This window comes from Mercenaria mercenaria, chromosome 19 (assembly GCF_021730395.1).
Source record: "Mercenaria mercenaria strain notata chromosome 19, MADL_Memer_1, whole genome shotgun sequence".
In the NCBI taxonomy this organism is placed as follows: domain Eukaryota; kingdom Metazoa; phylum Mollusca; class Bivalvia; order Venerida; family Veneridae; genus Mercenaria; species Mercenaria mercenaria.
In genome coordinates this window covers 12,979,139-13,002,182 of record NC_069379.1, presented here as the reverse complement: position 1 = coordinate 13,002,182, position 23,044 = coordinate 12,979,139, and the positions used below count along the sequence as shown (strand labels likewise).

At 33.9% G+C, this 23,044-nt stretch overlaps 1 protein-coding gene across 1 annotated transcript; it reads right to left on the bottom strand.

Moving 5' to 3' along the window:
• Positions 1 to 3,161: 3,161 nt before the first annotated feature.
• Positions 3,162 to 22,842, bottom strand: LOC128550968 (interferon-induced protein 44-like). Its single transcript, XM_053531173.1, has 6 exons — positions 22,641 to 22,842; positions 21,969 to 22,109; positions 19,961 to 20,138; positions 19,436 to 19,569; positions 18,800 to 18,919; positions 3,162 to 3,230 (listed from the first exon to the last, which is right to left on the bottom strand). The coding sequence occupies exons 2-6, from the start codon at positions 22,053 to 22,055 to the stop codon at positions 3,162 to 3,164; spliced, it is 588 nt and encodes a 195-aa protein (XP_053387148.1). The 5' UTR covers positions 22,056 to 22,109; positions 22,641 to 22,842.
• Positions 22,843 to 23,044: the final 202 nt, after the last annotated feature.

Below are 23,044 nucleotides of genomic sequence, written 5' to 3'. Positions count from 1 at the left end.
CAGAGGAGAAAGAAGAGGAGGAGGAGGAGTGGAGGAGGAGGAAGTGGAGGAGGAGAGGCAGTGGAGGAGGAGGATGGAGGAGGAGGACGAGAGGAGGAGGAGTGGAGGAGGAGGAGGAGTGGAGGAGGAGTGAAGTGGAAGAGGAAGGAGAGGATTGGAGGAGGAGGAGGAGTGGAGAGGAGGAGGAGGAGGAGTGGAGGAGGAGAGGAGGAGGACGAGGAGGAGTGGAAAAGGAGGAGTTGAGGAGGAGAAGGAGGAGGAGGAGTGGAGGAGGAGGAGGAGGAGAGAAGGAGGTGTGGAGGAGGAGGAGGCGGGAGAGGAGGTGGTGTAAGGTATATACAGTAACTCGTAACCCCTCAGTCATGGTTAAGTTTACTTTTGACTTATATGCGTGTGATCCCTGTGCGACCAATCAAAATGCGCCGTAATCGCTAGCAAATCAAAGCAATGCTATAAGTTATATTAACAAATAGAACGTTGCTTTGGCTCTATTTATTATACTTCGCCCCGTAAATTCAATCGCTGCAATTTTGGATATGTGATAAAACAAATCATTTTGTCAATAGTACTCGTCAAAACCTTTCATTTGATACCAACACTGCTAAAGCCGTTCCAAGCATAATAGAGAAATGTTGTACTTTACGTTTTTTTAACAGATAGGTAAGGTAAGACAGCCATCGTGCTTAATTGACTGCCGTGTCAATAGTTATTCATCTATGTATTAAAGAACAGTAAACATTCCTTTCTATTATCACATTAAAAACCGTTTAGAGGAAATAAATAAACTCAATAACCTAGCTTTTTAATTCCGTTAGTATTTATAAAGCTATACACTGAAATTATAAAACGCGCTCAATATTGCGGCCAAATGTTAAACTACGCGCTATCGCTTGTCAAAAATCTGCTTCCTGATTGGTTGTAGGTAGCGAAGTGTTTAATACTCCAGTTCTACAGGTAAATATCATTCGGTTAAAGGATCTCAGGTAAAGCGCACATCACGGTTTATGCTGTATGAACGATTAAATTAGGTGCTTGTATTTCATTTTCGTATCGAGTTTATTAAAGACATTTTGCTTTAATCATTTCTATACTTATGTATGAAGCGTTAACGGCGCTCTTTAAAATCAATATATATATAGCGCGGAGTAGACGCAAAGCGATACGGGTCTTAACCTGTCAGGTGTATTGGAAAAATGTTACCGCTTGTCAAAATACTGCATTCCGATTGGCTGTTGGTAGTGAAACGATATTTCTATTCAACCATCTAAAGATTTGATTCATTAGGCGAATTTATCCGGACAGGTAAGTTGTATGAACGATTAAATTAGGTATTTCTGTTTCATTTTCGTATCGGGTAAATTCATGACATTTTGCTATAATCATTTCTATAATTATGTATAAAGCGTTAACGGCGCTGTTTAAAATCGATAAATATGTAGCGCGGAGTAGACGTAAAGCGATACGTGTCTCAACCTGTATTGGAAAAACGTTACCGCTTGTCAAAATAATGCATTCCGATCGGCTGTTGGTAGTGAAACGATATTTCTATTCAACCACTGATTCATTAGGCGAATTTATCCGGACTGGTAAGTTGTATGAATAATTTAGTTAATTATTTCTATTGTATTTCGTATCGGGTTTATTAAAGAAATTGTAATCATTATATTAATGCGCTCATAAATCGCGCTATGTAAAATCATCGTATTTGTACGTTATAGTACGGATTTAAGCCTGTCAAAATAGTTTATTCTCTGATCAGTATTCAGACTTACCGTTGTCATTTGCAGAAGAGAACGCCTGATCCCCGCAAAATTCGTCCGCGCCGGTGAAAGTGTTAACGGTAAAGTTTTCCATGTCACCCGTATGAATTCCAATGGATGACGGCTGTGCACTCTCTTATATACGATTCGCTTTCTGAATTCGCGATGTCATTCGTTAATAATACTGAGCGTCGATTGGTTAAAATTTCGACGTTTTCATTGGTCAAAACGACTTTATTTGAGACGTTTTATTGGTTAGTTTCCCTGCCGTCTGATTGGCTATTTTATGTTTAGAAACGACGGTATTAATCTGTATTCTAAAAGTGTTGGTTCATTTTAGCGTGGGATATCGACGGGTTTACATCCGTTGAGTGCGTAATAGTTTGTCTTTTAATTTCATTTTATAAATAGGTATTCTCGTATAGTTTTAATGACTGGTCAGCCGTACGTAATTATATTATACATTTTCTTTCGAATGATTTTTATACTAGAGTTTCTTTATTACGCATGCGTATAGCTTTGTTTTCGTGTTATCTCCCGGCCTAACTAAACTAAAAGGAACCAGCGTGTGAGCCATCTGGTCTAGTCGCGTAATGGCTGCCAGGTATTTGAATACTAATTTTTCGCTTAACAGAGGTCTAAATTGAGGCTAGTTTTTGTTTAGATTTCACTGTGGATGTATTGTTGACATTTTGGTAGGAAACGTGGGAGAGCAGGTTGTATTCGGTGAAGTCAAGCTCAATTTTAGTATGAGTAGTACTTCCGGGTCACAGAAGTGTGATTTTGATGTCAGTTTACAGTAATGTGACCAGAGAAATCTCTCTTAGAAGATACATGACCCCTACTTTTCTCTTCATTTTATATCAGTTTTATCATAACTCTTTAAAATGAGGAAAGGATTTGTTCTCTGAAATGGGTCTAGCTATGTTTGCTAGCTCTTTGAAAAAAAGTCAGTTTTATATAGAAGATATAGGGAAAACTATTTAGGCTATTGTGACCTGTAGGGCTGACCCTCGATATGCGCGAACACGCCCTAGATAAGTATACAAGACATTCCTAAGCATTTTCATAAATACGTCATTAGAATTCAAAATGGCCGCCACACACGCGCACTTATTATGAATTCTTATATGCAAATGAGTTACTAATTATAGTAACTAGGTCATCCAAGATGGCGCCCGTTTGTTTACACACAAACCAATGCCTATACTACTCATATAAATGACATGTATATTATTTTTTAGCTAAATCTGATTTCTTTGAGCTCGCTTTGAGACTTCGTCTTATTTTATATTATTCACTCTAGACCACCGTACCACACGTTTATGGTACTTACCATAATATAAAGATTTTGACCCTTGCAAGTCGCATCTGTGTCCGGAAATTACGTTTACCATCTGTTTACACCACATTATCTTGTAGACGTGCCTTCACCGTCCCGACATCAGGCGTCTTTATGAACCGACATACCTGAAATCATCACATTTTATCATGAACTTAAAATCATTTACTCACTGTTCGAGTGCAATAAATTGATACATTTTGTCAAAAAGAAAGACAAAAAAAAAATTAAACAAACACATACACACACACAGTCTAGTAAGTCGTAAAGTATGAATGTGCGCATGTCCAACCAGAAGCAAACGTAAGAATTTACGATAACCAAAATGAGTTTGTTTATTTATTTTTGTGGATTCTCTTAAGGTGGTTCGCGGGGTTCCTACGAAAATTTCGAAGTATGTGATATAAGACTGATATTAAGTCTGTAAGTACTAACATATCCTGTGTTTCATTTGGAGAAAAAAGAAAATCGTTCCGAGTCCACATTTCCTTTGAAGAGCGCCACCTAGCGGCACATGTATTTTTCAAGGGAAAACGCCATTTTTCTGTAATAATCGCATTAAAATTAATGTTATTACATTTTTTCAAACTCAGGGATATAGCTAAATTCAATGTTATTGTTTACACGTCGCATTTTGTAAATTATTTTATTAAGAAAATGCTTAAATAAAGAGATATCCGTAGTAGGGGTGGGTAAAAATGGCGAAAATATTCAATGTGTTTCTTGGCCGTTTAGCTGAAATAAGATAAAACGGAACGGTCAAAATTCTTGACTTTCAAATATATTCTTCTTTAATCATTTCTGAACAAGAAAATAAAATAAAAATAGGGGGTCTTCACGGCAGATTTTTTGTAAATTTACTTTTTATTTTGTTTTGGTAATGTAAATATTGTGACGTTGATACGTCATTTATGGTGTTAACGTCACACAAACGTTTGTTCATTATGTCCTTTAAAGATACATTTTTGTATATACAGGATGATGAAAGTACACAAAAATGAAATATTTTTACTAAATAGATTCACATTATTTACAGTTTCAGTAAGTAATTTACAATCTAAGTATATCATCTAGAAATATACTTCTATGTAAGTTCAACAATTTCCTTAAAGACGCTAATTATTTTGTTTATATTATTATGTGAAATGTCATTTAAAAAAATGATGACTAGGAAACCCTTGCCGTTCAGTCTGTCAGGGTATTAAAATTTCAGCCTGTCTCAAATTCTATTAGACTAGCTGTCTGCAAGAACAGAGTCTATATTCACATGGATTTCTGAATACTGGCGTCGTAATTAGCATTGTGTGCAACCTATACGCATCTGCTAAATTGTTTTATCCATTTTTGAAACAGTTTTAGAGCTAACTTAATGCATGAAGACTTCACTGTAATCAATCCATGGTACATTTTTAAGCTGTGGATCTTCAACGCAATGATCACAGTAATTCATTAAGGAATATATCCAGTCGGTGGTTACTTGTAGACTTCACTATAATCATTTTAATTATGATACATATGTGATCCATGATATGCAAGACTGTGAAAATAAAATTAACAGAAAAATCTGACAAGGCGCTTCAAAACGCATAAATGTAAAATCCCCATTTGAATGCTTGCATACCGTAACTTCTGTTCACTTTGCGCTCAATGTCACGGACATTCTTTATGCGATGTTGCTCATTGCAGTCTGTCATAGCTGGGACGGTCTTCTGCGCATGTCCTGAACAGATTATCAGTCGGAGCGCACGGCAAAAATACGCAAATTATTGTACGACAGCATGCATTTAGTGTATAATATGTATAATATACTGACAAAAGGTTAGGGTTAGTATTACAATGGTCACAAAATATATACATTAAAGATAATTTTCATTCAAATTGCTTGAATCCGGTATATACCGGAGTCTGTAATTTATACAGGCGTTCTAGGTCTGCAGTGAGTTGCAGTCCTGAAATATCCGAATTTATTCGCATCTGTGTCAAAATGCACTTTTACACTAAATACCAGTCAAATATTTCGTTTTCAGCATTCTGGCGAAAACATTTCAAAGTACATGTAAATGGTGGTTTTATTTATTTCTTAGTTTTATCCGTCTTTTAAAATTTTTGAAACAAAAGAAATGCACGAGATGAAATCATAGTGGTTATTTTTTTGATATTACATTCAGCACTGGAATACCATACTTCGATTTTGGAATAAAACCTTCATCAAATAAGAATGATCCCATTTGCCGCCAAAATTCTATAATCGAAACTTTTGTATGTACAACAGTGAACCGTGTCGAAAGCGCGTTTCCTTGAAAATATCTGAAAGAAACAGCGAGTCTGAACAATGAACGCATGCCTCTAAACCTTTCGCAAGAGCAGCCTTAGTTAGACCACCCTTCTTCCATCTTTCCATCCTAAAATATTGTCTGCGTCGACTGTATCTGTTTTATATTATTTTCTGAATGTTTCGAAGCGAAATGAACTAAAGCTTTATTTTTGTTCTGTCATTTCAAAGCAAGTTTTCCCTCAATACGGTTTGCATTGTGCATTCACGTTGACGTTATAAATTTAATGCACTAAGCGGCACCAAAATGAGCTTTATTCAAGTAACGGTTTCAAGTTCACAGACTGAAGTACATTTTTACCGTAAGAGGCATTATCTCATTTATCCATCATCTGCTTAAGATTCCGTGATTTTATTTATTGAAAATATCAATATAGGTTACACAATTAGAATTATAATGAAAATCAAAACCTCTAAATAAAGTTACATATCATAACAAAAAAGAAACATATTGATGTTTTAGCCACCCTTCAAAATGTTCCTTTTCGTTAAAAATGTATTTCATTTTTGTCTGGAAAACAGTTTCACCCCATTACGTATCTTGTATCTTCGTTGTTAGCTAGTCACTTGAAATATTGAAAAACAATAAGGTCTGTCGTTCAGTTTCGCACTTAAACATTTCATACAAAAGGTAAAATGAGCCGCGCCATGAGAAAACCAACATAATGGTTTTGCATCCGCGCAGTCTGGTCCGGATCTATGCTGTTCGTTAACAGTTTCTCTAATTGCAATAGGCTTTGAAAGCGAACAACATGGAGTCTTGACAAGACTGCGCGGATGCGCAGGCTTGTCTGGATCCATGCTGGTCGCAAAGCCACTATGTTGGTTTTCATATGGCGCAGCTCAATGTAAATTTGCAAATCACTCTTTTTTTTCTGTTTTCTTCGGAATAATTAAAGAAACCTATGTTTGAAAATAAAGAATTTTGACAGCTCCGTTTTAATTCATAGCGGATAAGCTGATAAGATTTTTTTCTACACCCCCATCCCCGTCCCCCCAACACTTTACTAACCCTTAAATACGGAGCCAGATACGCGAGTTATGCAAGATTAAACATTTTCATAAAAAAATTCAACCACTTATACCAACCATATTCAGTAGTTATAGTACAAGTTTTAGCGCGACATATTCACATTTTGTGCCAAACTTGGTGAACATGAACATGTTGAAAAATTTCACCGAAACTGTGGGCAAGTAGCTTTAACTGACTCTGGTGTATATTACTAGATAATAGATAGATAGTGACTGCAAAATACGCAACAATGTACATCATGTGAATACATTCAAATAAAAAAGATTCTAAGATTTTTGTGAACTCTGAAGGTCCTGTTTATATCAATGAAAGACATAATGAAATCAGCGTTTGCGCGACGTTAACGCCGTCATTGTGTATCAACGTCACAAAATTTACATTACCAAAACAAATAAAAAGTAAATTTGCAAAAAATCTGCCGTGAAGACCCCCTATTTTTATTTTATTTTATTGTTCAGAAATGATTAAAGAAGAATATATTTAAAAATCAAGATCTTTGACCGTTCCATTTTATTTTATTTCGTCTAAACGGCCTAAAATTCATTGAATATTTTCGCCATTTTTCCCCCCCCTATACGGAATCTTTTATCAAAGCATTTTCCAAATGAAAAAATTTACAAAAACAAAATGTAAAAAACAACATTGAATTTGCTTTTTCCTGAGTTTTAAAAAATGTAATAACATTAATTTTTAATGAGTTATTTAAAAAAAACGGCGATTTCCCTTAAAAAAATTATGCCGCCAGGTGGCCTCTTAAAAGGGAAAAGGGGACTCGGAACATTTTCTTTTTTCCAAATGAAAGCGGAGTGTTAGTACATCGACCTAATTCATTTTTTAAATCTTATTCGAAATTTTCGTAGGAACCCCCGCGAACCCCCTTTAATTAAACCCGCCAAATATGAAAAATGACCTAAAAACGCCAAAAGACATTGTTGGTTTACAACCCGCCCAACCCCCCAAACTTTTTATGTTTTCAACCAAACAAATTAAGCAGAATTTATAGTTTTCACTTGAAATTTTTGATTTGGCAGACTTTTTTTTCATAAGCTAACTTTTAACTTTTTTAAACGGCAAATACTTCATTTAATTTAAAAAAAAAAATGACATTAAAGCCGTCAAAAACCCCCGTTACCAAATTATTAAAAAATGAGGTGTTTAAAAAGTGAAAGAAAATGCGTTACAATGGAAAAACCGCCCCTAATGTAAAAAATTTCAAATCCGCGACTTCGAAGTGAAAACTAATACTATGAAAAGTGTTACCCCGGGTGATTTGCGTTAAATCTTAATTTTTTCTCATCTTTCTTTAAGAAATCCCCTTGGGGTTATGACTTAAAATGGGAAAGTTTTTATTGAAGAGGCAAAAAAAAAAAAAAAAAAAAAAAAAAACGTGCAATTTTAACAGCTAAAACTTTTAAATTAAACGAAGTACAATAATTGCTACGTTTCTATTATTATGAATCTACCATTTTGACAAGTATCATTTATCTTTAAAAATCATATTATGAAAAATTTTTCTGATATTTATTGTTTTTAAAAATTATTTTTAAAAGCAAAAACAAATCAATAAACATGTGGGGGCAGAAAAAATAGAGCAAAAAAAGTTTCATTAAAGAAACCCCCCAAAACATTCGGGTAAATGTTTTTAAACTGTTCTTTTCAAACACGGGCACGTGTCCAGGTGGGGGCCGGGGGGCCCCCCCCCCCCCCCCCCCCCCCCCAGCTGGCTGGTAGTTACGATTTTTATTACATGGGCCCCAATTAACAAATTTTACACCATCGCAACTGGCTTGTTGCGAATCCAAGGCTAAAGAGCCATAAACCGTGTCCGGTAGTGGAAAATTAGCCCCGGGCATGTCACGATAAAATTTTAAATCTGTGCATGTTCATTGTCGCTTGATGGGAAATTGATTGGGAGTGGAGAAATTTTTGTTTTTTATTTTTGGGAAGTGTTAAAAAATGATTTTACATTGTTGGTTTTGTTAAGAAAATCATAAAATGAATATAAAATTTGAAACATTATGAGGTTTTGTATTTTTTTTTTACTTAAGGCCCCTTCCCAAATTTATTAAATTTATAGATATTTTTCCTTTTCTTTTTTTTTTAAAAAAATTTTGAATTTGAAATCTGTATAAATTTTACTCTTTTGGGCCCAATAACCTTTCTTAAAATCTCTATTTTTTAAAAAGTAGTTTTCGTAAATCTTACAAAACGCTCAAAAACCTTATTTAGGGGGCTTTCATAATAAAAATATCATTTAATATGTCTGTGTTTTATATTTGTACAGCAAGAAGTATAAAATACCATCTATTTATTTTTTTAGATCTTTGTACATTTAAAGAGTTCTTGTCATTGTTGTGATGTAAATATAATTTAAATTTTCGTTGTTTTGTTGGAAATCTAAAAAATTGGGCCATTTTGCATTAGGATACCCTTAATAATTGACTACCCCCATAGATGAAAAATTACGATATTTCTTGATTTTTTTTTTTTTTTATGTTCAAGGACAAAACCCATCTATTCTAGAGATTTTCTAAAGGATGATTTTAAAATTGTAATATTGGATGTATAGACTGGCTCAGTTCCTCATGAAATCAAAAAATGGGGGAAAAATCATATAGTATTGGCTTCTATTTAAAATCATTTTAAAAACTTCAACATTTTTTTCAATGGGTATCATACAGAAAAAAAGTCCATCCTGTAAATGTCAATCATACATACTTGAAAAGGCTTGTGAAATTTTTAAAAAAAGTAGATTTTTCCTTTAAAATATTAATACATTCATGCTTCCTTTAAAGGGTTTCGGGTTGCAGGAAAATGATCTTTTCATGTGCCATTTAAAAATTTTCACTGGGAGGGGATGGAACCCACCAGCTTGCCCCCCCCCCCCCCCCAGCAAACAAATCCGCCCCGGGGCCTGCAACTGTTTGTAAAAATTTAATAGTATTTATTTGTAAAATGTCTGCATTATTTCAGAGCGAAAGGGTTTAAACTACCCTTCCAATTATTTTTGGTTATTATAGTATGCATATTCAGAGTGCCATTTTTTACGGGTTTTTAGAGAAAAATTTTTTTTCGCTAAAATTTGTGGGGTGAAATTTTGCTCAAAGCATCTTGTTTATGACCTTTTTTTTAAAACCCAAATAGATTAAACAGACTCCTTGCATAAACGTCGGTCCCTTTTTGTGTTATTGCCCGGTTATGTTCAACATTAAAATTTAAATCTTTCTTTCGTTTAAATGGGCTCGGGAAAATTAGTTTTGACTACTTACTTGGTTTAAAAATATTTTTTTTCCCAAAAAAAGTATATTATGTTTCAGTTTCGATCGAAAAATTTAGTACGAAACATTTTTTATGTAAACCGTGGTTTTTCAATGGTTTTTTAAAAATAAATCAATAAAAAAAGCTAAAAAAATAAATTAAAAAATGTTTTCGCAAGGGCCGAACCAGAAATTTCCCGCAATTGCACTGACCCAAAATCGAACGACGAGTAGGGTTTTTCACTTGCAATATTTTATGATATTTAGACTTTTTTAACTAAAATTTTTTTCCGTAAACATAGGGGGGAAAAAAAAGCACCGAAGTTGGGCCGTATTAAGATATCGAACGCTCAATTTGAGGGGTTAAAAAATAGCAAACAGACGATAATGTAAATGAAAAGTTAAAATATATAAAAGTCTGTTCGTATTTTTTTTTTAACCTGTTTCTCCGTTTGCTTCTTTTTTAAATTTTTCCCCAAATAATGTATAATAAAAATCAACATGGGTTAAAAACTACAAACCTGAAAAAATTCCTTAAATCAGAGCTGTTGTTCTCCGGCACTAATAAAATTTAAAAGGTCCTAGGTGTGACGGGGGGATTTTGACCTACGGACCATTGAAATTCGGACTGGTGTTAGATGACTAAAATTGCATTTTTTTAACTTGTTATGTCAATGATAGATTGGTTTAAAGTCTCTTGATCTTATCAAATTATGTGTTAGGTAAAAGGGAAATGTTTGTTTGTTTCTTAATCAGTCAAAATAAAATTTTCTCAAATGTCATAAATTTGCAATATTTTGGGAACACGCTTTTGAAAAATATGAAAAGAAAGTAAAAACTGTTTGAAATCGATCGTACATTTTCTTTTCTTTTTTAAATGGGGGGTTTTTTTTTTTTTTGTTTTTTTTTTTGTTTTTTTTTTTGTTTTTATTTTTTTTTTTCACAGCGTGTACGCATTTGTTTATACATTTATTTTTGGTAAATTGTAAAGCAATTGTACAACTTAATTAATCACTTCGACACCCATTCCTGTTGAACCCACCCCCAAGAGGGTATTTTATAGTGAGCCATTTTCCCCTTTTAATGCGAGCCCCAAGAAGGGAACTATGGTGCCTTTCCGTTTTTTGTATGACGGGGCGGGGATCGCCCTTTCATAAATACGTTATACCGAATGAGATTACTAGCAAAGGGAATTAAGAAATTTTCTTTCCGACACGTGCCAGAGCGTCTGACTTCGGTTTTTTGGGAAAGAAACGCCTTTTCCCGTGGTAAAAGCGTCCACATAACTTGTCCAAACCGAAATGTCTTGAAAATCTTAAGCTGGGCAGTATTTTTTTATTACAAAAACTACCTTTAGTCCCGATTGAGACAGTCTTGTTCATATTTTTTTTTTATTTTTCTTTATTTTTGAATACCAGGGAGCAAAAATTCAAATTTTTTTTGTTTTGCAGACTTTCTGATTAATTTTTTTCGGGAAAATTCCACTTTTTTTTTTTTAATTCATACTCTTCAGAATTCAATTTTGGTCCTGTGGCAGTAAAGACGAAAATCATTGTTTAAACAGTAATTTATATGCCGTTTAAAGTCCCCCGTTGTTATCAGTTTTTCTAAATAAAAATAATACAATAATTTTATTATAAATTTTTTTAATAATTTTGCCACCGATCAGACACCTCTTACCGCTTTTGTTTTTTTATTATCTTTAGTCTGTATATTTTCTTTGCCTATTTAAGCAATATTTTGAAGAATGAAAATTTTGAGTTTTCAAAAGTTATCTTTAAAAAACGAAATACCGGGAAAAGCTTCTAGAGAGTGAATTAACTTGCATATTTAATCGGGGTTTTGTACTTGGTCTTGTAGGATTGGATGAGTAATAATAAAAAAAACAAAAAAAAAGCACACCAAACGCACGTTGGCATATATTAACGTCCCCTTGCAAATAATTCACGAAACAATTTTAGTCTTTTATATTTGGTGGTCTTTGTAAAAATAACGGGAAAATTTTTAATATTTTAAAAACGAATAAATTTTTAAAATCTTAAATTTCGTTTTCTGCCATTTAATTTATGTTTTTTTTTAATTCAAGGAACGAAATGAAGACGACACCGAACACCAGTTAAATTTACATTTTTGCGGAAATTAAAAAACGACCCCCCCTTTAAAAAGTATGTTCGCAATAAGCACTCTTTTAAAGCGGATTTTTGAAAAAAGGGGATCCAAACAATTTAAAAGAAATAAACTTCTGACACACTTGTATATATCTTTAATAATCTGCGAGTATTTGTTTTAAATTTTAAACTGTTTCTTTTCTTTTTTTTTTTTTTCCTTAAAGGGAAAGGGGATATAATAAAAACAACAAACTGGAACAAAATTTTATCCGGGTTTTGATTAATAATTAATTTTTAATTTTTCCCAAATTTTTTGCTATCGATCCATTCTAATTGCAATTTCGTCTTGGTACTACCAAAACACATTTCGCTCAAATATTTAAATAATTCTCTGGAAAAATTTTACATAAATTTGTGTTTATTCTTATTTTAAAATTTGCCGCATTATCATAAAATTTACTTTCCGACAACTAATAGACAGTAAACAAGCTCATTTCGAAAATTTTGTCAAAAAGAATTTTTTTATTTTGAAAAAAAGCACAATTTAAAAGAGGGTCTATTTTTAAATTAGTATGCTTTTTGGTGGACTTATCTTCTCCCTTGTATCTGATTGGTAAAATAGAGGCCCTTTTAACTTTGTGCAAATGAATGGGGGTTGGTAAATTTAAACGGTCAAGCTGTGTTTTAGGGGTTTTGAACCAATTCGTTTAATATTTTTTCTACAATCAAAATGTTGATGGACAGCTGTAAATATTACATTTTAAGGGATTTGGTTTTATTTCGGCGTCAAAGCTTGGGTTGTTATTTTTAGTAAAATAGTAAATAGAAATGTTGCCTTTTTTATGATTTTTTACTCACGTGTATCATGAATTTTTTAAAAATAATTTTTCCATATTCAAGGGAACAGTTTGCGAGAAACACATATTCCCCAAAAAATCAAACATAGCTACCGAAAAAAAACGTTTCGTTTGTAAAAGTGAATATGAAATGCAAAGCAAACATTTTGTAGGCATTTTTTCAGGTAAATCATGTAAGACTGTTTTTCTCTGCCTACCCTCGCCTCTACTCCCCGTCCCCTTGACTCGTGAACTTTTTTTTTCATAAAAAGGTAACAATATTCAAAAGGAGGTAACTCAAAATAAGCCTTCAAAAAAGTTGAAATATACGTTTTACCCCTTACTTGCTAAATTTTATAATAAATTGTCCCAAATTTTAATTTGGCGGTCATTCACTGTTACAAGGGAAAAGCTGACTGAACTGCGAAAAGTGCAGATTTGATCAAAACTGCACGGTGTGGGGCCCATCGGATTACACTGGTCACAAAGGAGAATCAGCCGTGTCCAGCATTTAAAAGTTTGATATATGATATTGTTTTTCTTGTTTCGGGTAATGAAATTAAAAATTTAGTTTATTGGGATGTTTTAAAAAAACTGAAAAGTTGAAAACATAAAAAGTAAGGTTTTAAAAAAGCAGGGTTTAAAAGGAATTTCTATTTCCGTGATGTTTATTTTTTTTTACGTCGTAAATTTGGGGGGCTCACAGTCGGTGGTGTCGTAGATCACTAGGAAGGAACGCTCATTAGTAAAATCCCACAGTCCCCGCGCAGTGAAAGATAAAAATCTAAAAAGAAATAAAAGATTTTGAGTATTTAAAGTTTCGGCCTATTCCTTTCAAAAACTAAGTTACGACTGTGATTGAAAAGGAAATAAATTATGTTGAAATGAAAAAAGATTAATTTTAAAACAATAGTAAATAAATTTTCTGCTCATCTGATACCCGGGCCCATTTTAACTTGATAAATATACTATTGTAAATGAAATAAATAATAATAGTTGTTCGCGGCGTTTACTTTTTTCGTTTTTTTTTTGTGCGCACAAATACGTTTTGATGAAAGCGAAGCGTAACAAAAAAACATGGGCTATGATTTTTTCAAACTTCTCCCAACAAAACTTGGATTTCTTCTTTCTCTGTTTAACAAAATTTTTCACTTCAAATTTCATATTATATAAATATAAGGGCAAATATTCGATGCTTTTGGGGCGATTAAACCAAATACTAGACAATAAAGGGTTTATCTGAATCTACAATATTTTCATAAACCTTTTTTTTTTTTTTTTTTTTTTTCATATTTTAAAAAAAAAGGGCAAAACAATGACCGCAAAAAAGCCATTGGTGTGTTTTTTGAAAAAAAAAACAGCTTTCGAAACCCCCAAACTTGCCGTTAAAAGCGACATTAAAAAAGTTAAATGTACGGAAATTCCGTTAGGCCCTCGCCTTTGAATGTGTTTTATCTGAACGCGATACTCGATGGTACGAAGACGAAAACGCGAAACCCAAAACTCTAAGAAAACAGAAACCGATCATGCGATAGTACGTCGTACATCGGTTTTCACCATCGAAAACGTAGATCGCGTTTTCGTTACCGTAGTAAAACGTGATTTCGCAATTTCATTAGGTTTACACTTATCACCATGTATGTCGCGTTTCCACTATCATATTTTCGCGTTATACCTCATCGATTTCACCATCTCTGTACCTACCCATCGCAATGTTTGCGTTATCTCATCGTATTTCGGTCATCATATCGTACTGTCGCGTTTTTTACAATCGTCACTATCGTCTGTCGGTTTTTATATCGTACTATCGCGTTTATCACCATATACTGTCGCGTATTACCATCGCATGTCGCGTTATCATCATCGTACTGTGCTCATCATCTCGTACTGTCGCTTTTACCCTCGTACTATCACGTCTCACATCATACGCCTTCCCGGGGCCCATTGCATAGGGAAATTCCCCCCCGCAGGGTCTGGGGTTTTTTTTTCATGCTAATTTAGTTCTGTTAAAAATTCGAAATGATTTCTGTTGCTTGTTAGGGTTTTATAAGTTTTTCAGGTAAAACCAAATATGTTATTTTGCAAACACTCTGCGGTCAATCGCTATGGTTTTCTATGTTTCAAAAATTAAAAACAAAAAAAGAGAATGTCAATGAACATATCGACATTTTTTTTTGGGGCTAAATGAATATTTTCACAAAAATTTTTGATGATGTTTTTTGGCACAAATATGATGGCTTTTTTTACATGAAAATAAAATTCAAGCGAATGCTTTTTTAAAACCAAGTTTCGATGTTGAATTCCATAAACGAATAACCCCGCTGAATCGGAAAAATCCAAAAATTCGAAGAAATTTTTTTTTCCCGTTTGCATGGCACATTTTTTATTTTAATGCATTTAACGTTGGGGGTTTTCTTCGAAATAATAGCATTTCATTTTTGTTTTCACATGTCAAAAAAAAAAAGTAAAGCGGGGTTACAACCCAAAAGGGGAAAAGTTAATATCCTTTAATCAGAAAATTTTTTTCTGATTTTACGGGAAAGAGAAATGCAGTCAAATTAATTTTTAAAGCCTTTTGAAAGGGGTTCGCCCCCCTTAAATTCTTCTCTGTAAAGGCTTTTTGTTGCCAATCAAAAGAAAAAAATTAGTTAGTCTTTGGCTAACGGCACTGAGCTTTGGGGGATTCAATAAAAATCATGATTTTCATAATGAGGACCCCCGGTTGAATCGCATATCGCCCAACTTGAGGGGGGGGAACTGTAGTTTTTAAAAACATAACTTCTAATCTTTTAATTTTAAGCAATGCGCACCGAAGGCGGATCCAAAGATTATCGACATAGATGGGGTTAAAATAACAGTACGAGGAAAAAAACGCGCGTACGATGTAAAAGCGAAATAAAAGATACTTGATAACGAAAAAGCGACAGTGCAATGGGAAAAAAAGCGACACGCTTTTTATCACTTTTTTCATGACATGTATTATTACGTTTTCGTTATCGTAGTATCGCGTATTTAACATGTGTTTTCGCGTTTTGTTATCGTAGTTTTTTTATTTGCGTTTTCATCTGTACTATCGATACGCGTTTCAGATGAACACACAAAGCGATGACCTAACGGGAAATTCATATAAATGCGATCTACTGATTTTTGTGTGATTTTATCTTTGTAGATGTTTGCTGCTCACCCCCTTAATTTTGCCGCTCCGATAAGGAGGTGTGGATTTTTTGGGCGAAAACGTCAATGGGTTTTCCGTTTGCTTCCTGCCGTAAAAGTGTCACAGTGCACCATCTCGATGGCACTGACCATTGACATATTTTGTGCGTTCTTAATCAATAATGTTGAAAAAAAGGGGGTTAAACCCCAAAATAAAACAAAAAAAACTGCCATTTTTAAATTTCGACATATCCGCTCGTAGACTAGAAACGGAAACGGCAAATAAAATTTTGAAAAAAAGCATTTTTATTTATTTCATTGTTTTTTTTCTTTTAGTTTTAAGGGGCCCGAAGTAAAAAGAATATCAAAGAAAAATATTTTTTGAAACATTTACTTTTATTATTTGTTACAGTATTTTGGTACTTGCTGATTTTTAATTGTTAAAAATTTAAGGATGTGTCAAGAAATTGCCGTCGTTTAAAAAGTGCAAATCATGTAATTGCGAAAAAAAAACATGGTGAAAAAAATGCACAATAAGCTAATCTTCAGCTGCACATTTGTCGAAATCAAAATTAGCCAGCAAAGAAAAAATAAAACCGTAAACGTAAATTTTTTGCCCCTTGAAAATCATTTATGTTTATGTTTTTTGGACAGATTAGTTTTTTCAATTTTTTAATGTTGGGCGTTTAAATTTGTTTTCTTTGGGAAAAGAACTGTAAAAACTAACTAAACAAACTACAAAATATTTTTTATTAACTTTTCAATTACTGATTAAAAAAGAATATTAAAAAATAAAAATAAATCAAACAATTATTTTTAAAAAAAAAAAACAAAAGAAAAAAAAACAGCAGGCCCGAATGAAAAGAGCTTTCACTAAGGGAGAATGTCCCCCGCAGCACGACACGTACATTGCAAATTTGACCACACAAGATTGCATAATTTGTGGCTGTTGTATTAGCTGTTGTTACAGTATAGTAACAAAAAAAAGTCCCATAACTTGCAGAATATTTTTCTAAAAAATGTAACATGCACCATGCCAAAAAAGGTTGGTACTGTCACTTGTGTGAATTTTTATTAAATTGTGTGTAAGGGTTTGGGAGATAGGCACGCACAAGATTGCACATGCCAAATGATTTTATAGTATGTAACAAGAAAAACAAAATCCCAAAACTCTGCAAAATTTTGCCTGAAAAAACCTAACATGCCCCTGCACAATACTGTTGTTACTGATCCTGTGTGAAGTTTCTTTTAAATTTTTGGGCAAGGGGATGAGGAGGTTTTGGGGCGCACAAAATTGTGTTATGTGTTGTATAGTAAAAAAAAAAAACAAAGCCCCTAACTCTCAAATTCTTTTTCTAAAAGAACCTAAATCCCCATGCCAAAAATTGTTTGGAAGATCACTTTTGTGAAGTTTCATTAAATTGTTCAAGGGATGGGGAGATGGTGCGCACAAGATTTTGTCTATGTATATGTAATAACAAAAAAACAAAATCCCCAAAATCTGCAATTTTTTTCAAAAGAACCTTACTGCCCCATGCACAACTATGTTTGGGACGATCACTTGTGTGAAGTTTCATTAAATTCTTAAGGGGATAGGAAGAGGGGCACAAGATTGGGTTTCGGCAGACGGCCAGACGGCCAGCGGCAGACAAACCGAAACCCAGTATACCCCCCCCCCCCTTTAAATTTGTTGTCGGGGGTACAACAAGTTTAAGCTTGAAAAGCAGACTAAAAATTAAGAAATGACTGCCAAAAATACCCCCTAAATTCAGTTAGATAAAAAGATGCGGTGAAAAAGTTTTCCAAAAGGTAAAACATTTGCATAAGGGCCATATGCCCAAATTTAATTTTACCAAAAAGGTAAAAAAAGAGAAAAAAACGGGGCACGGGTTAATTCCCCGCAGAAGCCTAAACCCGCCCCCAGGCTTTTTCCCGGTGGGGCGTTAACATATTTATTACCTCAAAGAAGTGCTAGCTTTTCATTAATTGAGTGAGATCTTCTTTTCACAAAATAAAACATTTTGAGTTTTTGTTATTATTATTATCATTTTTTGTTGTTATTTTTATTTATTTATTTTTTTATTATTTTTTTTTTTTTATTTTATTTTATTACTGTTTTCTTTTGTTTTTTATTTTTGTTATTTTTTTAAAATCGTTGCAAGTACAAATTGTTGCGTAAAAATACCCAAAAACTGATTCTTATTGAAAAATAAAATAAATGGGGGAAACCCCATTTTCAAAAAAGGGAATAACCCCATTTTCAAAAAAAAGGAGAAAATTCTCCCCCCCAGGGAACTCTCCCGCTGGAGTTCGCCCGTTCACATGTGGGGGGAAACCCCCAGGGGAATTTTCAGAACGCTTTTTCCCGTCTAATATAAAAAACACAACATTAATACTAAGAAATATTACCAGCGATAAAAAATGAAATTTTGAAATTTTATTAAACCCAATGGGGTTTTCTCCCGCAAATTTTTTAAAGTGGGAGAAAACCCCCGATTTGGGCCCCCCGGGATAGCGAAAACCCCCCGGGGGAAAAAAATATCCCATGGGAGGCCAACTTTGAAGCGCCCAAAAGGTTTTTGTGTTTAGATATTTGAAAGGAAAAGGCCAAATTTTTCTCATGAGACCCGAATATTTTTAGGTGTCAAAAGATCACAAAAAGTCAAAGAAAAAGGTACTGATTGCGAAAATTCCGATTTTTCAAACTAAACCGGGGACTGTTTTACTCATTTATTTTTTGCACTCCAAAAAAAAGTAACAAAAGTATAAAAAATAAGATATGTCATTTAAACCCGATAAACGTGCATTGTTAAAGTCCTGTCTTACGAATATTGTTATCATTTAATTTACCTGAAGAGAGTCGATCACACATTTATTTAAAGACAAAGTATCAAAGAATACACTTTAAGGAAAAAAAGTAGAAAATCTTTTGGGTTTTTCCCCTTTCTATTTCTAAGTTCTTTATGATCCGGGAGAACGGTTTGGAAAATCGCTCCAAAGTTAAACATTTGCTTTAGAGCCAGAAGATGCAGTATCTCTTTCTTATAGTCTGCCTCAACCTCACGTTCATAGTTTCTAACGGGAAAAACACAGTTCTCCTACAAAAAATGATATATGTTCTTGTGTAAATGAAAATAACATACTAACATTCGTAATAAAAATAAAAATAAAAAATGAAACTATGGCATATGTACCGCATTTGATATGCTTTCATTTATATAATCTAGTATTATTGAAACTCCTTATTTCGTGACATGCTTTGGTCTCTAAGTTCGCATTAATGTGTCAAAGAGTTACATTGACACACACAATTTCAGTTATATGGTGACATTTCCAGCTTTAAATTGTAAGGAAAGACACCAGCGGCTTCTCCTATCATTGTTCCAAGCATGAACATACACTTTATTTCGTACTTAAGCTACAAATGTAATGGCTTCCTTCCTCAGAAAAATTATACTACAGCACTAGTGAGGTTTCGAACCCGCATCGGTGAGCAATGTTTTTTCGTTCACATATGACTTTGTAAAAACTAATTCCTCACTTTTTGCCACCATACAGATGAAAGTCACGTTTACAGACATGTCTTTTAAGTAAAAATCAATAACTGATTTTACCGGAAGCTTGTACAGTTCCTTCGCCACATTTACAGCCTCTTTAACTTTTTCACTTTTGTAAGTATTCTCTATATCTGCATCAACAAATTCACAGAGTACATCGATCTTTGTTAATAACACTATCCGTGGGATATCTGTGCATGTAATGAAATAATGCTATAAGTATCTAATATAATACATGACTAAGTAAAGTAATACAACAGAAGACAGTTAACTTTGACGCATTTACTTCTGGAAGGAGATAAATTTGTTAAAGATTCATAACAAAGCATATATTTTGAATACGCATAACACTAGTTAAAACCCGTGAATATGACTTCAATCTGCTGTTCAATGTGGTAGTCAGTTCTTACGTCCATGTATACAACATCAACACTAATATTTACAGGGCGATGAACTAAACAAAAAATGACAAAATAAAATTGTAGATGTTTTAATAAATTTGTAAAAGGATCATTTTAGATATTCTTGTCTGCCTTCTGTGGTCTATTATTCGAATTAAATATAAGTAAACATATTTCTTACTGAAAGCCTTTAACGCAGTTAGTAGTTCTTTTATTTTTCTTCTTCTCGCATCCGAAATATTGTCATTACCGGCGACAGTTGCATCTAATACAAAAACCACGCAATGAATTTTCTCGTTATCTTTTGGCTCTGGCCTGAACTCTGGGCTTCTTTCATCAATTGGTGTGGCAGGATTAAACTTTATATGTAACAAAATTGAGCATAATTTGGCCTCAGATAATGTTGTATTTTTTAAATGTCGATGATGCTGGCATATAATTATTACAAAATAAAAACGAGACAGTAAGAAAACCAAACACTCACTCATCGCTTTAGTTACGAGTAATGACATCACGATTATGTGAATAGTATGTTTTAAAAGTAAATGTAACACTTTAGCACACAGAATGAACTCAAGCTTATAACATATAGCTAACATATTGATAAATGGCAATAGTTTTAAATTAATACCAAAACACTATGACAGGCATTTCGATGTAGTATTTAGACACAATACGAATATGAGATATCATTACAAAGCAGACGGGGGTCTAATTATACCCTGAGCAAATCGTACATGGCTTACTTCATAAAGCGTAAAGTGTTGCGCAACTAGTATATCCGAACGTGTAAGACTAATAACCTGGTTACAAGAACGCTACGAGTACCGTACGAGTATTTTTTCAGTCGATTTTTGAAAATTTGTACGGCTTCCGCACGGGCATCGCTGATTCGTACTGATCTTTTAACTCGTAGATAACTCGGAAGCTCGGTGAAAATGTTTCAATGAGCTCTCATGATTTTTACAAGTTCGTAGAATATTTCGAAGTCGGGAGCAGCTCGCAAGAGACAAGTTCGGGAACCACATGGGCCACGGAGGAACTCGTACGGGCATCGCACGAATTTGGAAAACTGCGAGGCTTGCTGATGCTTGCACGACTGGAACTATCTTGATCAAATTACGATGTCCGTACGATACTAGTATTAAGGACACCGTACGGAGAACATGCGCTGTCCGCACTGGGCTCACAGGGTGTTACAATCAGCTGAGTAACTACAACAGGACATTTTTCAGACGTCGCAAAACTAGTTTATTCTTGTCGCAGGGACACCGTACCAGCGCCATACGAGCCGCATGACATGTCTGAGATGTCCGTAAAGATATCATACGATTGTAAATGCAAATTTTTCAGACGTCGCCGAACTGATTTATTCTTGTCACAGGGACACCATGCGGATACAGTACGAGTGCCGTACGTAACATAAAATTGGCGGACTCCTACAATTTGTTAAAACCGTACGGACATCGTACGGTTTTGTGACCAAGGCATTACTGTGAGCTATACGATGCATAAATTTTATGTAAACGATACGCCCAGAGAATTTGCATACGGTTAATCTTCAGCTTACACCTTTCTGACGGATAAATTGATTAAACATTGTATATAAATCTGACATTTCGGCTTAGTGTACAATAGGAGTTGTTTGATAATTAAGGTAAAAATGATGTACTTAATGTAAACAAAAGACACATGCATATAAATGATAATATCTGTTCGAATAATTTAAACTGGCAAGCTTCATATTAAAGTTATTAATTACATATTATAGATCTCATTTTGCGTTTGATGCGGGAAAGTTAAATAATGTCTTACACTAAAATACAGTGACGCACAAAAGATCACATTAGACAAGATTCCACTAAATTACTAATTATCGTCTTTTAACATTACGTCTAGTCAGTTTAACCGAGCTATATTGCTATCCCTTAAAGCCCATTGACCACACGGAAGGATAATCACACCCCGAAAAGAAGTATTTGACAAACGTCTGGTCAACTCATTCAAGGCTCTACAGGATCAATGTTCAGCCTAGATTAGTTTGTAATCCATTCTTCCTTTGTTGTGTTCTGTAAAGCTATTTTGAAACGTGTTTACGTTGCGAAAAAAGTAATGTATCGATACGGCAAAAAATGTATATGATGTTTAGGAATTTGGCTCATTTATTAAAAAAGAAGTGTTGCACTTACCTTATAATCGGGTGGAATGTGACCCTTGACAAGATACAGAACATCATTAAGATTGAGTCCTCCTTGATCATTGTCCTCCACGCCCATTGTATCTAATATTCTGAAGTTTTTAAGTTTGTATTGTGGCCGATATTCTTTCAGCTGTTTTCGTATAAAATAAACTCACATACTAATACGTGTACAGTAAGGTTATTGTCATAGTTAGCAAAGAGTTAGCAAATACAAAAAAAATAAATCCTATATTGGTATCATTTTAATGAATCTTCCCGACCCTTTCCTTATAAAAATATTCCTGTCACAAGCCGAGAATATCTCCCGCTTCTGTGTAGCAGCGTTCAGTGTTTATTTTTTCTCGTGTATCTTTAATACAAACATAAAATCAGAATTTGTGTGGATAAATTTGATTTCGTGCCTAATTATATGTCGACTTGTAGAATGACAGCAATAATTAACAGGTATTTATACACGAATCAGGAACTATCGAAACAGAAATGCCGTGTTATCATTTCAACGGAATTGGAAATATGATTTTAGTGTTATCCTGTTTCTTTTACCTAAGACACTCAAACATTCAAAATATTGTCTGCATGCTTAGGTCTGGTCTTCCATCTTGAATAGAATTTAATCTGAAAAAGGTGTATAATTCAATAGTAGTTGTAAAGGTTTCCATACCGCAAAAGTCAAACTGCCATCAGCTCCTCCTGCAAGGGTTATCTGTGATATTCTTTCTCTATCAATAGATGCTACTGTGTTAAGAAATGATGATTTTCCAGCTCCTACCGACCCCAGAAGCAAAATGCGAATGTTTGAAATGCTTTTTTCTTTAACACAGTGTGTCTGTATATCACCTAAAACCTTTTCAGCATACTGAAATGCGAACATAATCATCATATATGATATGGTGAGTTTAGATAAAATGTCTTTAATTTTTTTTTGTCTTAGATATAAAGAAACAGAAACAAAATTTCAAATATTACAAATATTCTGTCGCAATGTCTGTATATTAGCTGGACCTTTCACAGTTAATTTCTACTACAGTGTGCCTTTACAATTTCTAAAACATCTGATTGCATCAC

Coding starts and splice junctions, on each gene's coding strand:
- LOC128550968 (XM_053531173.1), bottom strand. CDS start 22,055: ATGGGCGTGGAGGACAATGATCAAGGAGGACTCAATCTTAATGATGTT. Junction 18,920..19,435: donor AGGAACTGTACAAGCTTCCG/GTAAAATCAGTT, acceptor CATTTTTTGTAG/GAGAACTGTGTTTTTCCCGT. Junction 3,231..18,799: donor TTGGAGCGATTTTCCAAACC/GTTCTCCCGGAT, acceptor TGATGATTTCAG/GTATGTCGGTTCATAAAGAC.